The 20,218-nt window shown below is 32.9% G+C and overlaps 4 protein-coding genes across 6 annotated transcripts; 2 read left to right on the top strand and 2 right to left on the bottom strand.

Annotated features, from left to right (window-relative positions):
* Positions 1-281: 281 nt before the first annotated feature.
* LOC110611872 (deSI-like protein At4g17486) lies at positions 282-3,028 on the bottom strand. The gene is made up of 3 exons (XM_021752405.2): positions 2,538-3,028; positions 1,583-1,870; positions 282-788 (listed from the first exon to the last, which is right to left on the bottom strand). Exons 1-3 carry the CDS (start codon positions 2,674-2,676, stop codon positions 529-531), a joined length of 687 nt encoding a protein of 228 aa, XP_021608097.1. The 5' UTR covers positions 2,677-3,028; the 3' UTR covers positions 282-528.
* A 1,095-nt stretch (positions 3,029-4,123) lies between these two features.
* LOC110611871 (uncharacterized protein At2g39795, mitochondrial) lies at positions 4,124-5,288 on the top strand. The gene is made up of 3 exons (XM_021752404.2): positions 4,124-4,489; positions 4,578-4,906; positions 5,010-5,288. The coding sequence occupies exons 1-3, from the start codon at positions 4,199-4,201 to the stop codon at positions 5,167-5,169; spliced, it is 780 nt and encodes a 259-aa protein (XP_021608096.1). The 5' UTR covers positions 4,124-4,198; the 3' UTR covers positions 5,170-5,288.
* Positions 5,289-10,200: 4,912 nt separating this feature from the next.
* LOC110611024 (zinc finger protein 3) lies at positions 10,201-11,445 on the bottom strand. The gene is made up of 2 exons (XM_021751123.2): positions 10,434-11,445; positions 10,201-10,307 (listed from the first exon to the last, which is right to left on the bottom strand). The coding sequence occupies exon 1, from the start codon at positions 11,181-11,183 to the stop codon at positions 10,434-10,436; it is 750 nt and encodes a 249-aa protein (XP_021606815.1). The 5' UTR covers positions 11,184-11,445; the 3' UTR covers positions 10,201-10,307.
* Positions 11,446-15,142: 3,697 nt separating this feature from the next.
* On the top strand, positions 15,143-19,509 carry LOC110611775 (two-component response regulator ARR12). Of its 3 annotated transcripts, XM_021752244.2 has the most exons (7): positions 15,143-15,237; positions 15,494-15,661; positions 16,344-16,496; positions 16,837-17,211; positions 17,440-17,516; positions 17,601-18,854; positions 19,199-19,509. In XM_021752244.2, the coding sequence occupies exons 2-7, from the start codon at positions 15,532-15,534 to the stop codon at positions 19,265-19,267; spliced, it is 2,058 nt and encodes a 685-aa protein (XP_021607936.1). In that variant the 5' UTR covers positions 15,143-15,237; positions 15,494-15,531; the 3' UTR covers positions 19,268-19,509. The 3 variants fall into 3 exon arrangements, with proteins under 3 accessions (XP_021607936.1, XP_021607937.1, XP_021607938.1); XM_021752245.2 differs by lacking the exon at positions 15,143-15,237 and having other exon boundaries at positions 15,261-15,661; positions 19,137-19,509; XM_021752246.2 differs by lacking the exon at positions 15,143-15,237 and having other exon boundaries at positions 15,518-16,496; positions 16,783-17,211.
* Positions 19,510-20,218: the final 709 nt, after the last annotated feature.

The following is a 20,218-nucleotide window of genomic DNA, read 5'->3' as shown; positions in this document are numbered from 1 at the left end:
AGTGACATTCTCAAAACTAAGACTATATAAATCAAACCAATAAAATTCAGTCCCGATTTAATGAATCGGGCCAATTCGGGCCTTGCCTGCGTCAAACTCCAACTCCATAGTGATAAGCCCACCGAGGTCCTGAACCAACGGCTAGGACAGGGTGTGCCTTTAATCATTCACTTTCTTTAGTGTTCCTTAATCATTCACATTGACCATAGACTAATAAATGCTGTCATGTCTTTTAAGGTTCACAGGTTACCTATTTGAGAAGCATGATATGATGCATAAAGTGAAAGGAACCATGATGGGAATATCATACATATCATACAACACTTCCACTCCTTAAAAACAAGTATCTTTACAAGTAGGCTGCTGCAACAACTTGTCAACTTAAGCTCCAAGCAGCTGTTTAGGGATCAGCAGATGAAATAAAAAGTACACATATAAGATAGAGCAGAAATCAAATTTGCAATTTTGCTCGATCTATAAAAAAGGAAAATCTATAACCCTAAAGAAGTTTGAAATAACTGGATCCCATTAAAGCTTCAAGCTCAATGTTGAGGTAGAAGTATCATGAACTGTTGTCTGGGGAGGGCGGCATCTTTGTCTACTGCTACCAGAACTGGAGGAGCGTGGTGTCAATGAAGGGGAAGGTATGGTGGCAGGTGTAGATTTTACCCTACTTGAACGGCTTCTCAATTTCTTCTTATCTCTCTCTTGCACATTTGTTTGTGATCTAACTTGACGAACTTTGGTTTCACTCAACTCCGCAGGCAGAACGCAGTTGCAAAAAAAACCTGTAAATTCATCAAACAAAGATTAAAGCAAATTATGTTAAGAGTTCACTTGTCAGGAAAAAAGCGATTTCCAACACAGAACTTTGGAGAAAAAGCAAAAAAAATAATGCTTCAAGCATTGTTGCAGGGCTTCCCAATAATGTCTAGCTATAATTCTCAATCCCCTCCCTAAGAGTTGAAGGTGGCCTATAACACCTCTGGGCATAAACCAACTTAATAAAGCAACCAACTTTGGAATGTATATTATGCAAATCAATGTGATGAGAATGCCTTAACCTATGTGGACAACTCAATCCAGCAACACGTACGTTTCATTTCCTATTTAAAATTAGCATACTTGGGTACGACAGAAGAAGAAGAGGAAAACTAAGTTGCGGGGTTGGCAAACTAGACAACCCTACTAAAAGGTGACACCAGAGAAAAAAATAAAAAACCACCAGATGAAGTGAAAGTGCATATTATAGACAAATCCATCTCTTGCAAGCAGCCTTTTGGAGGGAACTGTACTACAACAGAAACATTTGGACATCTTTTGTGGCTGCATTAACATTTTAGATCAATGTCACAATAAACCTTTTTCTAGAAACAGAGGCTGCATCAGAGCAAACTGCAATGGAGTAAAAGTTGCAACACAATACTTCTCCTGATCAGGAGCCATCACAGCCCTTGTATCACTCCACATGCTTAATAGTTAATTGTTTAATTATTCATATTCAGACTTCATGGCAATTATTTGCAATGTCAGAAAAGATAACGAGTTTTTAATGATCAAGGTAATCTTTAGAAGTTCTTACCTAATCGAGCAAGACGATTAACCCAACTAGGGATTGCTTTCCCAGTCAGCTTGATGCACACATCATTGCAGAAGTGGTTGCAGTTCTTGGTAATAAGATGGTAACTGTTTCCAGTATAGTCTTGAGCCAGCTTCTCCATGAATGAACGAACTTCTTTAGGACCAAGATCGGTTCTTCCAATCAATATTGATTTTCTGAAAGTGAAACCAGGGCATTTCCTTGGTTCCACCTCAAAGATCCCTCCACTCGAGTGGTCATGTGCTCCAAAACCATATTCCACACCATGAACTGCAGAAAGCGTAGAATCATAGAAATCATCTCAGCCAAAAACCCAACTTTGGTTAATTCAGAAGAAGCCAACGAGAAAACCAATGAAAACAAAGTCTCACTATGTCTGTTTAGATTCGCAACCGGCTAAAACAATTAAAAAAGACCAATAATTTATAGTAAAAGCCACACTCGTTGGCCTAATCACAATTCTTCTGCCACCAAATCTCAACAACCAAACCAAGTTTTACCAGCTCTCGACTGCTGAGATCAAAATAATTAAATTATACAAAATAAATTAGCAAACTATCATTTGACATTTGACAACAGCGAATTTCTCCTCCTATTTAAAAACTATATTATGTGAGATTAGATATAGAATCAATAGATTACGTCTCCATTGTTCGAAGAATTTTCTGCACTGAGCCATTAAATAATCTAAATACAGAAAAAAGAGGCAAATAAAAATTGCTACTAATAATTATTCCTCAAAATGAAAATTGCACTTCCTCCCATTTTCTACAAAGCCAAATAAGATCGTTTCAGACGCAGATCTGAGCTAAAATATCACCATAACAAAATTCATGAAATAAAAATAACAAAAAAGGGACGAAACGACGAATTTAAATTGGAAGATGAAATGTAAAAATAGAACTGAAGAACAACAAAGGCAGAAAAAAATCCAAACCTTGTACACCCGAATGGTATATCCCGAGACCAAACCAATAAGCATAACCATTCATCGGAGTCAAATCGTAGACATTCAAGTAAACCGGTACGGTACCGGTCTTCTTCTTCCGTGGCATCATAACCATCCTCCACAACATTTTTTAATGTTTTCCGATGGTATTCCTCGGCTTCAGAATCTCAGCAAAAGTTCCAAAATATGGAAATTCCTTTTACATGACAGTAGAAATTTGATCCGGAGAAACTTCGCTTCAGCGAAACGCCACCGGACCGACAACTTTTGACGGATTCCAGAAAATTCGAGGAATTTCAGGGGGCAGATTGGGAATCTAGATTCTCTGCTTTTCTTCTGTTTTCTTTGCTTTTCTCCTCTTTTCCGGTATTGGCGTAAATTTAATAGAGGAGAAGAATCTTCAGCTTAGGTTCCACCGGCGGCCAAAAGCGTCCGCATTGTCGCTTGGCCTTCCATTTTCGTTATTTATACGGACGGAAGGGTAAATTGCTTTTCTGGCCCATTTTTCTTTATTGTTATTATTATTGTTGTGGTTGTTCTTCTCAACCTATTTTAAAAATTAAAAAAAAAATCATAAAAACCTTTTTTTTAAAAAACACTTTTTAAAAAAAAAAACACTTTATATTTTGTCTATTTTTATTCTTTTTAATAGGTCACTTCAAAAATATTTAAATCAGCATTTATGGAAATATTTTAATTTATTTTATAGTTAAAATGATTAAAGTGATAATAGAATACATTTAAAAAATAAATTAAAATTCTCAAATTTTTGCTGTTAATAATGAAAATACATACACCAAAATATAATTACTTTTGAATAAATAATATAACAATTATAATTTATTTTAATTAATACTCAAATTTTAATATTTCATTCACTATTATTAGATTAAAATTTAGTAATTATAATCATGCTATAATCATTTTAAATAATATCTGATTTGAAATATGAAACAAAACATGGTACTTTGATATTTAATTTTTTTATAAAAATTAAATATTTATGAAATAATAATAAAGTGCAAGTAATTATGAAAATATTTTATTATTATTTTTTAAAATTTGTTTTGTTTTTGTTTTTTTGTTTCCTTAGCAAAATGCTTGCTGGAAATTGCCAAATACAATTTCAAAGCTGCTTTTGATGTTTGCGTTTGCTATTTTGGAATACAGGGAAGCGTCCGTTGCACAGTAAAATTGCCCACACCACAGATAGATTTTACCGTTTTGTGGAAAATTCTGACCGACGACGGCCAACGGAGGCCGGTGTGGCAGTGGTTTGCTTCGGCTGTACAGGACAAGCTGTGAGTGCCTAATATAATTAATTAATTATTTACCATGTATACTCAAAAGCCTTTACCTTGTATAGGTTAAATTATTTACCATTTGAAAGTTGAATAAATAAATAAAATAGAGAAAAAAATTAGTGGTTGAAAATTTTTTTCTTTTAATTTTTTTTACGAAAGGTGAAAAATTATGCAATCCACCAATTATTTGTGGAACGCATAATTTATCCGTTTAGAGGAAACGGACTAACACGTGTAAAACAATAATAAAGCTGTCTGATTCCTCTGTCACAGCTGCCGTTACTCTTATCGACGTTCTAACCCCAAAACCCCAAACCCCTCTTCATCATTCATCACCCGCAACGAATGTCAGTCTTTCACCACCCCACTTCAATGTCTCGCTTAATTCGGAGTGCTTGGAGAACCCTCGGCTCTTCTTCTTCTTCCTCTACTTCTGATGCATTCCTTGCTAATGGATTCAAGGGATACAATCATTTCAGTTCCCATTTCCAATGCCGAAATTCTATTTCATCTCTTCTCCACCAATCCAGACCCTACGCAACTCATACGAACACCAAATCGCCTTTCGAAGCTAACATTCTCCGAATCCTCCATAACGAGATCGAGTACCAGGTCGAGTATGCTCCTCCACACCAGGTACGTACAACTTCCAACTTTTTTGTCGGTTTGGATATGTTGAGTTTTCATGTGTAACTTAATCTCCCCTAATGTTGGAATCATATAGCACGCCACGAAATTCAATTCGTTTGTGGTTCAAGATCGACCAGGAGGGCAGTGGATGACAATGAAGGGCACATATAATGATTCTGAAGAAATTAAACTTGAAGTTACAATGTTTGATGGGTATGAATCCGTTCCAAAATTAGGAGATGATAGTTCAGGGGAAGATGTCCGCCTTCACATTAGCGTGCTTGTGGATATCTCTAAGAGGAGTGGAGACGACGCATTGGAGTTTGTGTGCTCAGCATGGCGTGATTGTTTAGAGATTCACAAACTTTACTTGTTTAGTCCTAACAGTATGGCGTCTAGGCCTTACTTGGGACCTCATTTTAGGTGTGGTTTATGTTTTCTATTTCCTTTGTTTCGTTATTTTGCGAGTTTGGCTTTGGTTGTGATTTTACTGACTGGTCTTTGGCTTGAATATTTGTTATTTTAGGAATTTGAGTTCTCAGCTGCAGCAGAGACTTCGGGAGATTTTGGAGGCAAGGGGGGTAAATGATAAACTTGCTGTTTTCTTGCATGAGTATATGATGAATAAGGATAGAGTTGAACTTATCCAATGGTTTGGAAAGGTTAAATCGTTCATAGAACAATAGGTTTTTTTTTGGCAGTCCCTTCTATGAGACTAATGTAGGTTTGATTTTATGATTCTAGGGACTATGCAATGTATAGCTACTCAAATCGAATTATAATATGCTAATTATTGAATCTTTGAGCATGTTTTGCTAATTATTGCTGGGTCTTGCAGCTTATAAGCTGTGGGGAACAAAAACTTTTAATGTTAAGAGTCTGCATGTTTTCAAGGGTGTTACCATGGTGCTGATTGGCAATGACATCCATTCTGGATTTCAGAAATAGATTTGATAAGTTCTCAGAAAATTATATGGAAAAGAGTTAAGGGGTAATCAATGATCTCATACTAAATGTGGCACCACCATTTAGCGCAAAGATATCAATTTGACATAATTATACATAGCATTTAATAGCTTCATAATGGTTTGTAATTAATTTTAAAAATATTATCTGTTTTACGATATATTCTGCATGTTTGAAATTACTATTTCAAAATAATTAACATATAGATATCGAAGAAAGATCTTTTGCTGGTTTGAAATTATTACTAAAATTTGTCTACAAATTATAGTGTGCGTATGCAAGTTGGCAAGCTTTGGCCTTGCCTATGAACCACTTAATATGCCCTTAAGATTAGGGGAACATGCTGAACTCGACTGATTGTGAATCAGAAAATAATTTTAAAATACTACGCAGCATGGTTAATTAATTTTATTCTATTTGCTCCCTTGAAACTTATACATAAATAAGGTTGCAATATGGCTAGTCACTTCCCTGGCATTAAATTGATATGGACAAAATAAATTAACCTTATAGGAGTTGAGCATCTCTCATGGTTCAGGACTTAAAGCTGATTCCTCTTTGATATTCACATGTTGCAATTCCTTTGCATGTTCAGTCGGACTAATTAGTGATTATAACTTTGTAGGATCCCTAGAATATTGGTAGAACATATATCTATCTGCATGACTTGTTGACAGTACTTGACACTACTTGACACAACATTCTGTTTTAGGTTGGAAACTCTGAGATATAGATGGTAGAACCATGGAAACAACTGAAAGTACAAAAGAAAGGATACAATGCTCTGAATTTAGCTTTTAAGATCCAAATTAAACTACCAAAAATATCTCAAAGAATTAACATAATAGGAATAAACTATTTTCTGAACTCCTTGCTAAAGTACATAGAAATACAATTCCACGAGTGGAATCCAATGTTTCAGTTTCCTCTTCATGAATCCATGTAGAATGATAATTAGGATTACAACACCACTTGACTAGAAATCTTTGACACTACCTAGACAAGAAGCAATAACGTCTTTGCCAACACAACTTTGACTTCCACTTTTTGTTGTGGAAGAAATAGTGATTTTTGCCCGTGTTGACCTCCAAGGATACCAAAAGGAAAGTATGAGACTCAAAAGTGTCTCAATAAGGTGATAAATCCTCCACTTTTAAAAAAATGATTGATATCCAATGATCAGGCCAATCAAGCTATTAGGTCAACTTTTTTTAACACCGGAAAATGCAGAACCACAAAATTAATGATGCATGGCCACTTGTAAACAGAAAGGTAGAGAATACAGTTTTAACTGTGAGCTATAATTGAATATTTGAGATAGAAGATCAACTGGTGCAATGGAAGTTTTCAACTTGCAACCATAAATATCTTCAACATGTAGTGGTGACAAAGTACAAGTTTCTTGTGAGCGCTTCTTTATGCAAAAATTATGGCAGGGTATGTTATCTCCAAAATTTTGGTTAGGAAGATCCCATTTACTGGTTAATGTCCTTTTCAATATGGAAATCAAGAGATTAAACATGACAATATGCTACAGCAAGGAGCACTCAACCTGAAAAAAAGAAAATTAAAATAGAGAGAGAGGGATGAATTTTCATAAAGATTGATGCATCATTTGAATAGTTGAAGGTTGCCTCGGTCCAGATTGACACTTTGAATGATGGAATATCAGCATTATATTGCAGATTCTCAGACATCAATGTAGCATCATTGTGAAGAATGTCTTATAGAAATTCTCTTCCCTGCAATGTGGGCTGAATAAATTATCCTTTGACTAATTCAGGCTGTTTGAAACTGGGTGGTTTTGAGTTTTGTCATTCAAAGGTGTAGAGATCAAGGAAATGGAACCTATATATCAAATGGATGTCTGTGGACCGTTCTTGCTATATTTTGTGTTCATGATGACCTAGAGAGGCCCTTAGAATGATGCAAAGCAGAGGTCAGTATGCAGTAACCAGGGATAACAAGTCAATTCTTCAGACTTTGCTTCTTCTCATGGCCTATTCTCTTCATCTTAGATGCTTACTGGAGAGAACATTTACAATTTGCATGTGACATCATTTTGATATCTTGTAACATGCTTGTGGTGAAGTTATATCCACATGTTTGGCTGGATTGCTAACCATTGTGTGTTGACATTTTGTGTTAGGATGAATTAGATCCCTTGTTTTGTTCATGGTCCACCGAATGTTACTTTCAGTGCAATGTCTAACTTGCTTGTTAGCATAATGAGCTTAGCTCAATTCTCAAATGGATTGCTATCTTTTCTTTTATGTCCATTGTTTGTCCTCTAATTCATGTCTTCCTTTTACATGAGCATTTTTGCTTTGGACCTCTTATCCTTACTTATCCATAAGGAATAGAACCCTGTCCATCTCGAGTGTTGCAAAGATCTATGTAATTACAGGATTCGGTTGCAGAATGGGTTTTAGGTTGATTTAAACATGATGAATCACTGATGATATGTCTTTTACATCAATAGAGATGCATGTGTATCATTGGATGTGATGTCTTAATACTGCTCATTTAGAATCTTCAAATAGCCCATGTTGATACTTCATCATTCATCACTTGCTGATATGATTGCTGTCTTGCTCAAATGATGCCATTTTACTGGATAGCTCAAGCAGATTTAAGTGATCTAGTATCTTCAATGGACTAATTCCATTTCATGAAGTGCAATAATGTTTGACCTCTAGCAGGAAAAAATATGGCCAATATTGGGTTAAGCATGCTAGTGGTGCTAGCAGATTGAGTTCTGAATCCTGATATAATAAAAGTATATACTAGAGTTGTGTGATCATCAAGTTTAATTTTTGCAGTTGGACGCGACTTATAAATTCAAAATTTAGGCTACTGGTGGAACTTGTTACTCTTATTTCCTTTTGCTAATTGTATGGTCATGCCTACTGAGACATCAGATGGTCATCTTTTTCTTTACTTGCAAATCTTTGATGAGAAAGAAAAGCTTTATTTGTAGTCGTGAAATATCAAAAATTGGATGTGGTTTTAGTTTTCCAGAAAACATGAATGTTCAGAAATTCTTCTGGTATCTTTCTATATATGGAGAATCAGATTGAATGAATTTGATTGTGATAAACCAGCAATTATGAGATAGTGATGATGTTGGCATTTGTTCAGATTCACTAAATAAATGTATCTGCCCTTGTGAGAAGGGGGAAGGAGTTGCTGTGGTCTCAATTGGATTAAAGGAGTCATAAAGATTTTAAAATCTTTGTAAAGGAATCATCCTTGCAAAGATCGAGTTCAACCATCGTTAGTGATAACCCCTATATGCTTTTTTTTTATTTTATTTTTTTATTTTTAAATTTGTTTAGCCTTTATACTATAAAAAAATTCATTAGTTAATATTTAATTTTTTAAAAAATACCTACTAATTAATCTCTGAAAGCATTTTAAATTTTTTTACAATATTTCATAGTTAAAAATTAACTAGCGAGATTTTATAATGTATTTTTTAAAATATTAATTAATAATTTTTTTTATTTCATAGACGCTAAATAATAAAATTTTTTTTCTTCTGCAAATTCTGTTAGCAGTATGCCCCAATGTGCCCTTCTCTTATATATCATTTTCTTGTACAGCGTTGCTGATTGTGCATTTTATATATGCACGATGATTTTTATTATGTTACAGTAAACTTTTCTGAGTAGATGTCTTTGCAAATAAGTCTAGAAAAGTCCCTATCAGTCAGGGCCTCTAATCCAATGGTTTACCTTAGCACCAATAGTTCTCTGATAACTGTTGTTTCTTCTTTATTGTTGATTATTAGTGAAATCTTCTTCCTTTGAATAATTGAATGTGCCAAATAATTGCAACCATCTAATCCTTTGATCCACCTTTTATTCGATTTGACATAATTCTGTGTTTGGTGCTTGCCTTGCTTTTGGCTGATAGCCTTTTTTTTAACCTATACATTTAGGCTTAAACTTGTATAGTAGTAAGGGGGGGGGGGGGGGGGGGGGGCATGCATGAGTTGATCCCCAAATTGAGCTTTTGATGATTTGCATATTCTCTTCTTCAGTTTTGAACTTGATATTACTATTACTGTTAAAGTTATGAAAACCACTACCTTAAATTTGTTTTTCTTGGTAGAGGCCATTAAAAATTACTTTTATATTAAATTTGACATGTTTTAATTAAAACAAATTAGTGCAATTAAACAGTTTTCTTGAAACTGCCCTATCAGACATGGTAAAAAAGTTTATTTTAAAGTGATTAATTTTTATTTTTCATATATATTTTTATAATCACATAAAAAAATATAACTATTTAAAATGGTATTTTAGAAAGTATTATAAATTTTTATAAAATTAAGATCATTAATTAATTTTATTGGATTTGAGTAAATAAATTTTAACAATAAATATTATTAGACGAAGTAGGGTAAATTTTTCAAATAAATTACTTAAAAGTATCATATTGATGCATTAGATTTGTGCATGGCAATATGACCTCAGTGTAAACCCTAATCGCCGGAAGGAGGGTTCCAGCCAGGTTCAAACTTGTAAAGGCTTAAAATATAATGCATAAGGAAACTGTGTTAAATGTGATGTAATGAAAGCTGACAATGGGACCTATTATTAAATACGATAAAATCTTGGCTTAGATTTACCCATGAGTTGCTGAAAGTGAAAGAGACATTTTACACGCCACTTCGAAATCGACAAACCAACAGTCTGTTAGATAATTCAGAATGTCTTAATCCTGATTTTGCTCTCGCACATGTCTTCTGAAGACTAATAAACAGTTTCTTCCATTTATTAAGAAATCTATCTTCATGAAGTTTATCCCACTACCAACTCATGTTATCGATTCAAAGGTGACTTAACATTACCTAAAACAACAAATCAAGCAATCTATAATGAGATTTACATATCAAAGTTCCCTTAGAAACATACAAAAGTATTAATAATTCAGAAATTAAATCATGAGAAAAGATTTTTTAAAAAAAATCCAGTACTTAGAGCTTGAGGGACAAGTCAAGCTTTTGCAACTCATCCTGATCAGTTGGTAGCCACCAATCGACAATTCCCTGGTCGGCAGGGGAGCCCACGAAACTACTCTTCTCTAAGTTAAACCTACCGACGCCAGCACGTGAAGTCACCGTTGGCAATGACGATGCATTTATACGATAACTATCCGTGAACAGCCTTCCTATGGCTGGTTGCTGGTCAATAAGGGGCCGAGACCAGCTGCCATTTCCATAAATATTTGCGAACCCATTAGCAGAATTAGATACGTGATAAGGCTTGTGGATGGTCGAGTGCACTTGAATCCCAAGAGATCCACTGTTTGAATAATAATGGTGGTGCTCAAAAGCTCTGGCGACGTTATGAGTCCATGTTTTGTTTCTCTTGGCCAGCGTCCTCTCTCTTTTATGAGCATTTTGGTGTCCTCCAAGAGCCTGTGAGCTGTAAAATTTCCTTTGACAATAGTTGCATGAGTAGAGTCTTTGTTCATCATCATGAGTTGCTTGAGGAGTTTCTGATGAAGTTCTGGATGAATCCGTAGTGAAGCAATCTATAAGGTTAAGTTCTTGATTGCACTCATCATTGGTTTCATTTCTAGTGAGCTGTAGATTCAACTGAACTTCTTCTTCTTCAAATAGTTGTTGTCTGTTCTCATTTGAGTTCAACAGTGGAGAGGCCTCTGCTGCAGAATCTATGACAGAAGCTTCAGAGAGACTTTGTTCTTTCCTTTGTGATTCCATGGGTAATATAGAGCTTTTTGAGCTTGTTGCTGAGAAAATTTTTCTTGATTTGCAAAAGAGAAAAAGAATTTGAATAGAATACTCGTTCCATCAAGCTATAAAATATTTGTAGATATGTAATTATACACATTGTGATTTGAAGATATATAAATAACCATGTTTACTCGCTGACCGACACGTTTAGCCGCAAATTCTGAATTTAGAAGAGACTGATGATTAAATTGGAAATATTTTATTTTTAATAATAATAATAATTATCCAGACACATAGGAGATTTTAGTACTAAAAAGTTGCCACATTGGAAGGGCCCCCTTCCATTGCACTTCCTGGTTTGTCCTATGTGCTGTGATTGGTGGGTACAGTGACAGATGGCCGACAGATAAATGTGAAGGTGACGTGGAGCACTGTGTATGTAATGATAGACTTTATTAGTACTAAACATTGAGTATGATTAGTTGATATGAGCAAATCCCAAATTAAACCCTTAGGGTATGCATAAATCTTACGTTTATTTGTAATCATAACATTCATATTGACTTTTGTCCTACTGTATAGTAAATATATGCTTAATCCGGTGGTAAAATATATTTAAATAAATCTGATAAATTTTAAATTTTATCAGTCCCATTTTAAAAAAAAAAAATTCTCATATTTTATAAAATTATTGAAATTGCTAAAAATAACTGAGTATATATCTTACTATATAGATTGTTGATTAAGATATACAACGTTTATATTTTAAATGATAATTAATAAAATTAAAGACCAAATATTAGCCAGCCCATTTATTAATCTCAAGTGGGTCTTGTTTACTGGACTCATTAAAGCTCTCGGGCCTGTTTTGTTTCCTCATGTATCAGCTCTAGCTGCTAAATTCTTTTATTCAATATTTTAATAAAATATATTTTTGTGATTTTTTACATAAAAAGGATAATTCTTTTTTGTGATTAACTGTAAATATTTTAAAGGATTATAAGTTTTAAATATTTTAGTAATTACTTATAAACTAATTTTTGAGAAGTTAAATTAAACAGTGATTGAGCATTGGAAACGAGAGCGAATGATTTCAAGTGGAAATTAAAAATAGAATTAGAAGGTACTTAGAGGAGGCCAAGTGATAAGAAAGAAAGTCACTCAAAAAATTGAATTGCAATTTAATCCCTTAATTAGTAAAATCTACACATTAACCCATATATCTTTAAAAGTCAATTTATTTAGTCATTATAATTTTCCAAAACCAATAAATTAGTACGTCACATGATTCTTTTACTCCATTCATAATTTAGTCTATTTATAATTTAATCTTATAATTTTATACGTTTCAGTAATTTAGTTTTGAGAAATTTATAATTTAATCCTTAAATATTATTATTATTAACAAGTTAGTCCTTTTATTTTTAAAAATCTATTAAAACGTTTTTATCTTTTTTTTCTGTTAATAAAATAATTTTTCTGTCTATTTTTACCGTTAAAAATATAGTAAAAGATCAAATTATTCTTTTTTTTTCTTCCCTTCTTCTTCTCTTTTTTTTTTTGTTGGGAGAATGAACTATTTTGTTGACAGAAAAAAATAATAAGAATATTTTAATAGATATGAGAAAAGATAAAAATATTTTAATAAATTTTTAGAAATATAATGACTGACTTATTAATAATAGTAATATTTAAAAACTAAATAAGATATTTTATTTTGAGACAAAATTAGATTTAAAAAAAATTCTCATTTTTTTATCTATTTTTAACGAATAAAATGATAGAAAAATTATTTCGTTAACGGAAAAAAAAATAAAAATATTTTAATATGTCTCTAAAACTACATAAATTAATTTATTAATAATGACAATATTCATATATTAAATAATAAATTTTTCTTTAATTTTTATAACTTAAATATAAGACATTAGTTCTTACAAATAATAAAATAATTATAATTTAATTATAATTTTCATGGCGAAAATTAACTTATTTTAAATAAAAACTAAATAATACATTTTAACATAAAAAATTAATATACTAATTCATTAAATTATATGGAATAAATTATAGTTTATACATTAAAAAAAATATCACAAATCACATCAGCTAATGCCATGGGAGTTCCTTATCTGGAACCCACCTTCTTCCCTAGTCTTCTCCACTGAGAAACCACATTCATGGAAGTGCGCATTCAAGTGCCTTGTGATTTGCTCACTTTTCTTTCACTTCCTCTCTCTTTCTCATTATTTCCATTTCTCTCCACCAGCCTTTTGGAAAGTGACTTTGGTGGACAATTTTTTCATGACATAAAAACTAAAAACTAATATTTTTATAATAGATAAAAAATATTATTAAAATTATAATTTTATTAAATATAAAACTAACCAAATTTATTAAAATATGTTTTTTTATAATTAAATTTATTAAAATATATTATTACAAATAATAAACAAATTAATTTTTTTTTAAGTGCTAAGATGCTATTGTCCGTTGAAGATGCATGAATATTGAACACATGCGGAATAGAGAAGTGAAAATTTCGGCGGCACAAAATAATTCATATAATAATTACAAGGGAAGTGTAGTTCTCAAAACGATGAATTGAAAATGACTTGTAATTCTAACAAAATATGAATTATATGTGAAGTCTGCAAAAATCAATGTCCTTCTCCAATAATATAAAACTGTAATAACCAATAAAATAATTGAAAAAGATGGATCACAATTCAATTCCTAGTTTATAATTGTCACGTACAATTTCCTCCATGCGGGAAAATTATGGATTTTTTAAAGCTGCTATCTAATTGACATCTCAATGAGGTTGTCCTCTTCGATTTGGTCTTCCGCGTGTGCTCTCAAGCCAATCATCCGCAGATCCCAAAGTAATTAACGAATGTTTCTGTGGCAGTATGCTTGATTGAGCCGTCGCCACTCAAATTGAATTAAATTAAATCAATTGAGAATTAAAATTATAATATTTATAAAATTTAAATTAAATTAATTTTAATTATAAATTAAATTGAATCGAATTAATTTAATTTGATTTAATTAATTTAAATTTTTAATAATTTTTTATCTTTTACACTTTAATTTTATTATTTAAAAATTTAATTAAAAAATATTTTAATTTTAATATAATATAATCTCTTTATATTATTAAAAATAATATACTATTATCGCTAATCGATTTGATTTTTAAAATTTTTTTTATTAAAATTAAACCGAATCAAAATAATTAAAATTTTTGAAATTAAAAATCGTACCGAGTCGAAATGAATAAAAAATTAAAATGAATTATTAAATTAATTCAATTTAATTAATTTTTTCAATTTAAACAAAATATTATTCACCCCTCGATTAAAGTTTGATTCGGTTTTACATGTTAAATATGATGCTATCTAATTATCAATTGCACTGTTCACTTTAAGTTGGGTATTAGATTAAATGGTTTGGTTGCTTTATCGGGTGGTCTTTACTGGGTTGATTTGTTTACTGAGTCTAGTTTATGATTTGTCTTCCTCTCGTATTACTTTATTATTATATTATAATTAAAATTAATATATTTTATTTTTTAATCCATATTAAATACAAATATATTAAAAAGTTAATATATAATTATTATTTTTTAAAAATATATAATTTGAGACTAATTAAAAAAATTATCAAGACGAAAAAAGTGTAATTTAAATATTATTAAAATAAAACTCATCAATAGTAAAACTTTTCCTTTACTAATTGCTTCTCCCAGTACCATTATTGAAATTATTTAAAATTATAATATTAAATTGTGAATAGAGGAAATAAATTATAATTGTATAAGGGCTAATTTCAAATTATTAGAATTTAATAGTTGGCTTTTATGTTTTTATTTTTTTTTAAAAAAAGTTGGCTTATTAAATTATAGGGATTGATCTGTAAGTTTTATTAAAGTATAAGGAGTAAATTGTAGTTTATCTGAAAATGGAAGTAAGTAATAAATCGTCAAAATCTCTGGTTTTGTTTGTTTCCCTGCAAAAAAGCCAAAAGCTTGAAAGCGAAATAACATCGCGTGGGAAATACGCGCAAGTAACCAGAATTGGTAAGAAGCAAGGAGATGTTTTAAGCTTCACACTTCACAGTGAAGTTGTTCATTCAGAGCTCCTCTCTCTTGTCTTGCCCTCTCAATAGAAAGAAACTCTTTTATATATATTTCTCTCTTTAATCCATATTCGACCTTCTTTAATAACTTTCTCTCTCAAAATTTCTCACGTTTTAATCTATGCTTTTGATTTTAACTTCTGGGAGTTTTGAAGCCCAAATACAACCTCTTTAATCTCTTTTATTGTTTTGTCTAGCTTCCATTCCACTCAAGAGTGAAGAGAGAAAACAGAAAATGACTGTAGAGCAAGGAATTGGAGAACCCAGAGACCAGTTTCCCATTGGCATGAGGGTCTTAGCCGTTGACGATGACCCTACTTGCCTCTTGCTGCTAGAGACTCTGCTTCGTCGTTGCCAATACAATGGTCTTAATATCCTCGTCCTTGTGTTTTTTCATTCACTCGTTTATGGGTTTTCCGAGTTGGGTTTTTGGATTCGTACTTCCTTGTTATGATTTTGATGTTGGTTTGCTGATTGGCTAATTTGGGTGTTCATGTCCATTTGGTGTTTCAGTTTATTTCATTTTGTTCTTTGTTTCGCAATTTATTTATATATCTGCGTGGAATACGAAATCTGCGCCAATTGTTGGCTTAATTGAACTTCTCTGTTGTATTTTTTACTCCCTTAATTTTTTCTTGAAGTGTGTGTCTCTATTTCATATCTTTCTTTCGCGAGATGGGCCCTTAGATGTGCATCTACTTTATGCTTTATTATTGTGATAGAGTTTACAGTTTCGCTTTTGAATCTTTACCGTCTCCACCAGCTTTATATGATTTTAATTTAAGTGTTTTATAATTATTGGAACTGTAGGATCCACCGAGTTGATTGCTTATGTACCTTTGGTTCTAGTTCTCTGGAGTTAGATTTTTATGTTCTTTGCTTAAGTTTCCAATATCTTGTGATTTATTGGGTGTGACTCATTACTGGATTTTTTTTCCCTTCGCATTGGTTATGTACTATTCACTGCTTTTATATGTTTTAACTGATTGTGGTGTTTCTGGATTTTGACTACTCAGTTTTATTCAAAATGGATTTTGATCTGTGCAGTTACCACAACAAGTCAGGCAATTGCTGCATTGAAGATGTTAAGGGAAAATAAGAACAAGTTTGACCTGGTTATCAGTGATGTGCATATGCCAGACATGGATGGTTTTAAATTGCTGGAGCTCGTGGGGCTTGAGATGGACCTACCTGTCATAAGTGAGCCAAAAACAGTATACTTAGTCTTGGTTTTTTTTTTATTGAAATGTGTTGTAGATCCTACATTTTATCATTAAATTTTTAGAAAACAATTGAAAATTTTCAATTTTTTTTCATTTCCAAATTTGCAATATAGTTCAAATTTTGGTGATTTTTCTATTAGTTTGAGTAAACCCACATTTTAAGTTGATTCTGAAGCTGAACATTAGAACCTTGTCCTGTTCTATTCTGTAATTTGGGGAACATAATTTTATATTGTTATTTTAACTATACAAACATTTTGCAGAATGAGGTTGTTCGACCAGGTCGTGATGCTAATTCAATTGTTGATATTATGTAGTGTTGTCAGCATATAGTGATCCAAAGCTTGTGATGAAGGGGATTACTCATGGAGCTTGCGATTATTTGCTGAAGCCTGTTCGAATGGAGGAGTTGAAGAACATATGGCAACATGTAATTAGGAGAAGAAAATTTGATAACAAGGATTGGAATAACTTTGACAACCAAGACAAGCTTCATCATGGAAGTGATGAAACCACAGCTGACCACAAGCTTAATAAAAAAAGGAAGGACCAGAATGAAGATGAGGATGAGGACCGTGATGATAATGGACATGAAAATGAGGATCCAACAACCCAAAAGAAACCTCGGGTTGTTTGGTCTGTAGAGCTGCATCGCAAGTTTGTCGCAGCTGTTAATCAGTTAGGCCTTGACAGTATGTCCCAAACCTTCATCTGACAATGAGTGTTAGAGCTCAATTATGTTGTGCATGCTTGCATGTGTGCACTTGAAATTATAACTAATTCAACCACAATCTTACTAGTTATAACTAAATCTTAGAGCTATAACTTGTCATGATGAATAATCTATTCATGGATGAAGCCTTTTTTCTTGCTATCATTGACATAGTTGTATATTTTCAATTTTTCTTGTTTTCATGCAGAAGCTGTGCCTAAAAAGATTCTTGATTTAATGAATGTTGAAAAGCTTACAAGAGAAAATGTCGCAAGCCATCTCCAGGCATGTACTTAACCCTCCTGCCTCAATTCAGTATAAAGTAATAGTTTACTCCTGGTAGCTAATTATATTTTTTTGTGATTGCAGAAATATAGGCTTTACCTTAAAAGGATCAGCGCTGTGGCAAATCAGCAAGCTACTATGGCAGCTTTAGGCAGCCCAGACGCTTCCTATTTGCAAATGGGTCCTGTGAATGGACTTGGTTTCCCCAACTTGGCTGGAACTGGGCAGTTTCATAATGCAACTTTCAGATCTTTCCCACCTAGTGGTATGCTTGGCAGGTTAAATTCTCCTGCTGCTCTTGGTATGCGTGGTCTTCCTTCTGCTGGAGTGATTCAGATAGGTCATTTACCAACCACAGGCCAATTGACTAGCAGTCAGAGCCAATTCCAGTCAATTATTCATCCGAGAAACGGTGGGAATGTGCTTCAAGGGATGCCAATGTCATTAGAATTTGATCAAGTACATTCTAACAAGGTTGTTACCTACATTAGAGATACTGATGTTAATGATACAACTACTCCCTCTGTTTCTAGTGGCTTCCTAGATGCAAAAATAATGGCTGGCAGCTCAAACGGTCCTCTTCTCGGTGTTTCAAACAAATCCTTGATGTTAGAAGGGAATGCTCTAGAGGCACAAGATGGCCAAAAGTTTGGAAAACAATCTTCCCTTGCTGTGGCTTCTTTATCTTTAGATTCAGGGTTTTCTTCCAATTTTCTGGATAATGGCAGCTGTAACGACAGCTGGTCAAGTTCTGTTCATTCGACAGGCATCCAATCAAATTCTTTTGCCTTAAATGAATGCTTTCAGCAAGCTACTATGCATCCTAGTAACATCAGAGATTGCGTGTCAACAATGGCTTCACAAAGTGGGAATAATGCTTCTCATGTCTCTTCTATTTCTTCAATGCCAATTCACTTGCAGGACTCCAAGGCAGATGTACATTGCCAAATAGCTTCAATTACGAGTAATGCTAGACAAATGATTAACAATGCCCCACAAAGGTGGGATGACCGGAGGCAAGATGCTTCTTGCCGCTCAAATGCAGTTTGTTGTTCAATAAACTCTGGAGTTCCTATTCATGGTACTGGGAATCCAATGGGTCAGAGTTTGGACCCAAATGATGTAATTTTGGATAGAACCAAGAACTTCAATTCAACAAGACAACCAAATATTGTTGATCCATCTCCCATGAAACATGATGAGGTTGAAAATTTGACTATGGAGTCACTAATGAGGTCCAACGAAGGATATGCGGTAGGCCAACAGAACCAACAGGGCAGTCATGTTTCCAATAATTTCGGCTCCTTGGAAGATTTAGCATGTGTAATGGTGAAACAGGTATGTCACCATATCCATATGCAACTGTGTATTCAATGTGAACCATTATTTCCTATCATTGATTGGTTAAGCTTACATTCCAAAACAATGATACCCATGGATTAATGTTCACTTCTGACTAATTCAAAGAAATTCATATCTGCATATGTTCTACTTCAATTTAGGATGACTGCAACATCTGTCCCTTACCTGTAGCTGGTGTTATTACATTTAGTTGCTGCTTTTTTAGAGTTATTGTAATGAATACTTGTGCAATTTTTGGGTTTTCTTCACAATTTCTAGGCATTAGTAGCGAAGCATACTGAGGATGAGCATCTGCTAACATGAATTTGGTGATGCATCAGGAAAATAAGGTGACAGCAACAGTAGGAGAATTTGCTTACGGTGCTTATTCTCTGAGGATGAGCATGTAAAGTATATTTTATTAGCTGCCTAAATCCCCAAGAGAGAAGGATTGCCAGAGAATCATGTTTTTCCCTCATGTGATTTAGGCAACTTTACTAGCAGTAGTTTCTATTTTCAGCTTAGAAAATTTTTCTAGCTGGTTGAACAGTCATACAACTTGTAAAAATTTCTTAAGAACATGTTTGTTCTTGAACACTGGGAAATGTATATTCTTGATCATGAACCCAGAGTAGCATTTTGCTTGTTTTTAGTTCTCCTCCTGCTGCTAAACACAAAAGAATGATTATCAAGTAAATTGAATACTTGCTAAACACAAAAAGTGGAACTAACATATAATTTAAGCTATAAACAGGTTCATTGGTTTGTCTCTAAATTGAATACAGAGGATCCTCAGCAACAAACCAAGTATTACTTGCGAGAAACGACCCGTTAGAATTTCAAACCAAGGCACAACATATCGGGGACGGAGTCCACATTACATAGTCGTCCTTGCACTGGTTTAAGCCGCTTGTCACTTAAATGGATCTCCATCTCAAATTCTTGACATGTACGTAGCTGATGTTGATTGCTTTGTCTTCGACCGCCATTGTTCTATTTATAATTACAAGATTATTATTGGTTGCTCTAATTACAAGAAGAAGGAGAAGCCATCGAAAATTTATGCGAGAGGGAGAGAATGAGATATTGGAATGATGACGACGCTGATAACATAAATTTAACATTTTAAACACATGTAATTCAGGTGACTAATAAAATGTCTTAATTAATTTAATTTATTTATAAATATGATTTAATCTAATTGTAGAAGATTTTTTTGAATTAAAAAAATTTATTAAGAGCATATGATTATTTTAAAATTTATCAGAACTAAAGGTAATATTTCTTTTTTAAGTTTAAATTACGTGCCAATTCGGTGGAAAAAATTTACACCTGTATTAGCACACCGCGGATTATTGAGT

Source organism: Manihot esculenta, chromosome 3 (genome assembly GCF_001659605.2).
Source record: "Manihot esculenta cultivar AM560-2 chromosome 3, M.esculenta_v8, whole genome shotgun sequence".
NCBI classification, from domain to species: domain Eukaryota; kingdom Viridiplantae; phylum Streptophyta; class Magnoliopsida; order Malpighiales; family Euphorbiaceae; genus Manihot; species Manihot esculenta.
Note: the sequence above shows the minus strand (reverse complement) of the source record. Positions and strands in the feature narration are given on the sequence as shown.

What these genes read in the sequence shown, in the direction of transcription:
- LOC110611872 (XM_021752405.2), bottom strand. Translation starts at nt 2,676, where the DNA reads ATGTTGTGGAGGATGGTTATGATGCCACGGAAGAAGAAGACCGGTACC. An exon ending in ATACCATTCGGGTGTACAAG is followed by an intron (nt 1,871 to 2,537) that starts GTTTGGATTTTT and finishes CGCTTTCTGCAG; the next exon opens with TTCATGGTGTGGAATATGGT. An exon ending in TAATCGTCTTGCTCGATTAG is followed by an intron (nt 789 to 1,582) that starts GTAAGAACTTCT and finishes ATGAATTTACAG; the next exon opens with GTTTTTTTTGCAACTGCGTT.
- LOC110611871 (XM_021752404.2), top strand. Translation starts at nt 4,199, where the DNA reads ATGTCAGTCTTTCACCACCCCACTTCAATGTCTCGCTTAATTCGGAGT. An exon ending in AGTATGCTCCTCCACACCAG is followed by an intron (nt 4,490 to 4,577) that starts GTACGTACAACT and finishes GGAATCATATAG; the next exon opens with CACGCCACGAAATTCAATTC. An exon ending in TACTTGGGACCTCATTTTAG is followed by an intron (nt 4,907 to 5,009) that starts GTGTGGTTTATG and finishes TTGTTATTTTAG; the next exon opens with GAATTTGAGTTCTCAGCTGC.
- LOC110611024 (XM_021751123.2), bottom strand. Translation starts at nt 11,183, where the DNA reads ATGGAATCACAAAGGAAAGAACAAAGTCTCTCTGAAGCTTCTGTCATA.
- LOC110611775 (XM_021752244.2), top strand. Translation starts at nt 15,532, where the DNA reads ATGACTGTAGAGCAAGGAATTGGAGAACCCAGAGACCAGTTTCCCATT. An exon ending in TCGTCGTTGCCAATACAATG is followed by an intron (nt 15,662 to 16,343) that starts GTCTTAATATCC and finishes TGATCTGTGCAG; the next exon opens with TTACCACAACAAGTCAGGCA. An exon ending in TAATCAGTTAGGCCTTGACA is followed by an intron (nt 17,212 to 17,439) that starts GTATGTCCCAAA and finishes GTTTTCATGCAG; the next exon opens with AAGCTGTGCCTAAAAAGATT.